This window comes from Dendroctonus ponderosae, unplaced genomic scaffold (assembly GCF_020466585.1).
Source record: "Dendroctonus ponderosae isolate FM_Combo_2020 unplaced genomic scaffold, Dpon_F_20191213v2 Dpon_F_20191213_1, whole genome shotgun sequence".
In the NCBI taxonomy this organism is placed as follows: domain Eukaryota; kingdom Metazoa; phylum Arthropoda; class Insecta; order Coleoptera; family Curculionidae; genus Dendroctonus; species Dendroctonus ponderosae.
Genome location: NW_026017110.1, coordinates 33,135,707 through 33,141,201, shown reverse-complemented (window position 1 = coordinate 33,141,201; position 5,495 = coordinate 33,135,707). Strand labels below are relative to the sequence as shown.

General features: G+C 33.3%; 1 protein-coding gene across 1 annotated transcript in view; it reads right to left on the bottom strand.

The window, feature by feature from the left end:
• Positions 1–5,495, bottom strand: part of LOC109534167 (UDP-glycosyltransferase UGT5) — a 22,814-nt gene that overhangs the window by 4,967 nt on the left and 12,352 nt on the right. The window contains exon 3 of the mRNA XM_019899742.2: positions 1,146–1,302. Coding sequence (XP_019755301.1) covers positions 1,146–1,302 — 157 coding nt within the window. The remainder of the gene's footprint in view (positions 1–1,145; positions 1,303–5,495) is intronic.

Sequence of the window (5,495 nt, the reverse complement as noted above, 5' to 3'; positions counted from 1 at the left end):
ATCAAAAAATTGTAGAAGAGAACTTTTTTGATATCAAAAATGTTCGTAATTTGAAGCAAAGATCGTAATTTTTCTTTTTGAATGCTTAAGTATTCAAATATGCTACCAATTACACATAGAACCATTTCAAAATAATGCATAATAACAAAGTTGAAATTCGATCTTCAACTTATATATAGTATACAGACTTATATCTTCTAAAAATTTTCGAAAAAAAAAATTTAAATATTTTTCTCGTACTCCCCAAGGGAGCCTCTATCATCCCTTAAAAGGAATGACGCCAATTTTGAATCACCCTGTATAGTTAAACACGCATAAACTGAATGTAATCAGTGCGCAAATTGATCAACAGGTTCCAGGAAAAACAAGATCACTGCTTGGAAAAGGAAAACAAGTCTTGAAACTTTGATTTCAGTTCAAGCAATAAGGGTGACCAGACCGTAATGTATTCAGTTAAATAATCCCTTTTATCGCCCTTGTGAGCTTTTGCGATTTGTTGGCCGTTGCAAAACCTCGGTAATTCATTTTTTTCAGATCTATTTTTGAATTGGGAGTTGCAAGGACTATCATGCAGAACTCTGCACGGTAAGCGTCACTCTAAATATAATATGCTTTTCCAGATCGTCAGAAATAGCCACTTGTGTAAAAATTAAATTGATAAGGCGAGTGGATGATTATACATATTTGTGGAGCAAATTTGTAAGAATTCTGACAAACTGTTAATCAATTATTAAACCCAGTAGTGCAATATTCGGTATTTTTTAAACTGACGAAAGCTGTGAAGCTGTAAGTACTAATCAACAGCAAAAAATAAGTAATAATCAACAGCAGTCACATTATGCTAATTACATAAAAACTGGACGAGTTTTAGTTGAAATTCCTCCGGCAAATTTTTGCTAAATTTATATCGTTGTATTTTGTGATTAGAACTGAACTCAAACTTATCTCAGAAAACGTTGATTTAATCAAGTGAAATCGTTTATTTTGGTAAAAGCAGACTTGCACCACATAAAGCTTTAAATATTTTGCATCTCCCGCTTCTATAACACTGGGCATGCAGCATTAATGAAATTTCGGAAAGGGTTAGTTCGGTGTTCCAGTCTTACCACGAATGTTGTTAATAGATATACTAGAATTGGTCTTACCATAGAAGTGAAAATAAATGTGTCACTGTATTTTGAACTCTTGCTAAGAACGTCAATGGAGCTTTCATATCCAATAGTACGTTTGGCATATATGCTGTATTAAAGGGAATTCCGAAAAACCCACTATGCCATGGCATGTAAAAACATGAGCTTATACCTACGATAAAAAATATCAATTTGCCATGAGAAAATAAAACTAATAATTTAATATAAATCAAAATCATGTATTTTAATGGTGGAGATTGGTTGGTTTCAAATCATTGCAAATTTTAGCAGGTCTGCTTGTAAATTAAGTAAATTTACTGTTTCCGATATTAGAGAGTATAGGGTAGAGGGCAAGGGGAACCAAAATATACACCTGGTAAATTACCCGTTAATAATTATCCAAATAAATGGAATGAAAGACAAACTTTTATTGAGTGGCCACTAATATTCCCAGACCTGACGCCATATGATTTTTTCTAAGAAAGCCTACCGTTTATTGTTTTTAAACTTTGCCATCCGCCACTAATAATTAGGAGCCACTAACAATTGATTTAAGCATCCCAGCTTATATCCAGAAAAGCTTCTGCAACTTTCTGTCAGCAGAAGAGGGGTATAAAAATGTTGGCGCTTTGTGATGCAAAAACCTTTCATCTTCTAAATGCTGAGGTTTACATTGAGCAAAAAATTCAACACTCTAAGATATTTCTTCTGTAGCTGAATATTACACGTTAAACCTTAAAAAGCCAATTCATTGAACAAATCGTAACCTCACGTCAGATGATTGGTTCACCTCAGTCAAAACCGCCAAAAAGCTGCGTAATGAGCATTTCGTAACATTAGTTGGAACCATGAAAAAAACAAAGCTGAAATTCCAGGATCGTTCAACTAAGTAAAGGACGGGCGAAAAAAATTAATGTTTCCGTACAGCGAGTTTTTTATTCTTCTTTCATATTGCCCCCCAAAATATACACAAGAAAAAATGCTCCTCCTGTCTACAATGCATCCTATAGGTGATAAACCGAATTCGAAAGTTTGATACTCTAACCAAAGGCGTAGTAGACACATTCGATCAGCTGGCGCATAGATATACTGTTGCTAGAAAAACAAGACGCTGGCTTCTTAGAGTTTTTTCATAACCTGTTGGACATTGTTGGAATTAATTCCGACGTTTTATGTAAAGGTTCTAATGCTCCAGAAAGAGAGTCAATGCCTAACAGAAAAATGGTCGTTCGTAAAAAAACTGGGTCGAGATCTTGTTACACCGCTGATGAGTAAACGCCTGGCATTACGAACTTTACCATTCGAACTCCGACTTATTATTGAGATAATTTTAGATATAAAGTCAGAAGAAGCAAATCTACATTCGATGCCATCTACTTCTGGCAGGTGCACCTTTTGTGAAAGAAAACAAATGGAAAATTGAGAGTGCAACAAGTGCAAAAATTCATCTCTCTCTACAGTAGCTAAAGTCTAAATATCTATAAATGTATGTACTTAGACTTAGGTTACATGTATGGCTCGTTTGTATATTTGGAAATAAATTTTTCGTTCTACATTTTTGAATTTTTTCATTTGGGGCGTAGTGGTGGGATAAAAGAAACTAATCGGTATTCGAATTACGCAATTAAAAATTTTGAAAAAAAGTCTAAGTTGTCAGTTGTTCTATACATTCGCATTTTTTTTAATTATTAAAAATTATTGATCGTAATTGAAGTAAGTAAAAAGTTCAGTTAGGGTAGGTGTATGGTTTTATGGTATACACGCTGATTTACGTAGACCATGCTTTACTATTTTTCCAACTTGAAGTTGTTTTAGAAACTTCAAGTTTTGTTTCCATTTTGGTCATAACCAGTCTTGCCGAACGACATAAAATACATTTGGCCCTCTAAGCTATACAGTGTACGGAAACTATATCCTAATTTTCTTATTTTAATTGGAAACCCCTAATTTCGTTAGCATGGTTGGATTGGGCTTCCAATCGCGAGTTTGGGTAACCCTAGTTTTGTTAACTGATCTCTTATAGTTTTTGTAATTTGTCAATTGTTTTTAAAAAAATCCACTACAGATGTTAATTAATTAATTAAAACCCAATTTTGGTCGATAGGTAGCTGAAAGCCCAGGCGAACTTTCGAAATGACAAAGGTATCCATTTTGTAACATGTGAGGGCATGTTGTCTAAAAACATATTAAAAAATCAGTTTTTGTAAATGGTACCTATTAAGTTTTTTGGTCCTGTTTAGTTTAGTATGTTAATGTTTAATTATAGTAGATTTTTTAAACAAGATCAAAAAAGTTTGTAGGTGTAATTTAAAAAAAGTGATTTTTCCTCTTTGCCTATCAATGTTTGTAGGCTGCATATGCTACAAAATGGGTACCTTAATGTCAAATGGTATGTAGGAGTTAGTATGGGCCCTAAGCTAACTAGCCACCACATTTGGGGTTTGAATTTAAAACTTGTTCCGTAAATATTTGCAATGGCATGGGTAAGTTGAAAAACTGCTAATGCACGGTCTACATAAATCACCCTGTATAGCAGCATTACCAGTATACATTGAGTTTCAAATTTTTTTAAAAATATTTTGACACCTACCAAAAACAGTCAAAATTTTTCCAAATATTTCAATAATTTTGATAACATTCAAAGAATTGCGATTGTTTAGGGGACACCTCCACTTTTTTCAGAATTTTAAATAGCGTAAATTTAATAGGAATCGTTTATTAAAATCGTGCACGGCTGCCACGACAAATTTAGAGAGAATAAAAATGCTACCGAGTTATTCGGTTCTTCAAGCGGGTTGCAAGTTAGCCGGTTCTTGAAGCCGATCACAAGTTGGCCGGTTATTCCCTTCAGCTGTCGATATTCAGAACGCATGAAACACTAGAAGACAGAACTATTCACGGAGAGCTCAACTATAAAGAGCAAATAAAAAATATTTTACTATTAATTTACCTGATATAATTAATCTAATTTAAGTAATAGCCTTTTCTAAAATGGACCAGATTTTAAATTAAGTTCCCTAAGTATTTAAGAAATTAAATGAAATGTAGAAAATAAAAGATGTGATAATCGTATTCAAAGTGAAGTCGCACAAATCTACCAAAATATTGCATATAAAACAGTTTATTTGATGGTTTATAGTTTGAGTTTTATGCGGAAGTTCGACAACACTCAAATCCGAGCAATTCCACAGCATTTATCATTCTAGAAATAAATGAATATTTAGACGAAAGTATTTTCCTTGAAAAGGATACCTCAGGAGCATGTCAAGTTCTGTTTGTCTGGGCATCAAAGAAATCATATATACCCAAAACTATAAGAAATTATGAAAAAACTACTATACATGGTTATTCACGCTATACGGCACGGCCGTTTGCGGCTAGCCCGTTTGTTTTTTGCGAAGTATTATTTGATGAATCCACAGAGGCCTATCGGGTGCACATTCTACAAATATTTTTGTAATGTACGGAGTGTCCCAAAAGCCCTAAAAGTATCAAAGTTGTGTTTTTGTAAATGAAATATCCTATATAATCTTTCATTTTTGGATTTTCTGAGCAAAATAGGTGTTTGTTTTAATGAGATTTATAATGTCTAAATCGAAAGCTTTTTTAAATAATTCGAATTTTATCAAAATCTAATATTATTTTTATGTGTCAAATACTTTAGAATTATTTAAATTAGGTAAACGTAATTCGTAGTGCAGTGTAACAAGAAATCATATTTTATATCCCAATGATAATAAACTTACCATTTTATACAGGGTGTCCACAAATTTGAACTAATCAAATAACAACTTTAAGTGGCTATAACTTGATTAATTTAAATACAACCCCATATTTTTTAGCTTACCGGGAAATACAATTTTTAATTGCCTATCGAATGGTACTAGGATGTTGATAACTAGGTTTTTGACTTTTTACAAGTTACACCAAGGTTACAAGTTAAACCAGTGGTTCTGTACACCACTTGGTGTTTTTTTTTTTAATTAAAAGGTTAAATAACATATCAACAATAACATAAAACAAAGGCAAATTATTCATAACAAATGTTCGAAATGTTGACCGTCCATTTCCAGGCACTTGTTAATTCTTTTTGCAAAACCACTGCTAAGTCTGGACAACATTTGCGGAGTTACAGTTTTAAACGCGTCTCTTATGCTTGTTTTCACATCGTGTGAAGTAGTCGGAAGCGTATGGTAGACAATTCCTTTTATGTACCCCCACAAAAAGAACTTTAGTGGCGTTAAGTCCGAAAATCTGGGGGGCCAATTTTAAACCCATTTCTGCCAATCCACCTGTTTTGAAAGTTGGCATTTAAAAATTGCCGAACTTCGCAGTGATAATGAGGCGGAGCTCCATCCAATTGAA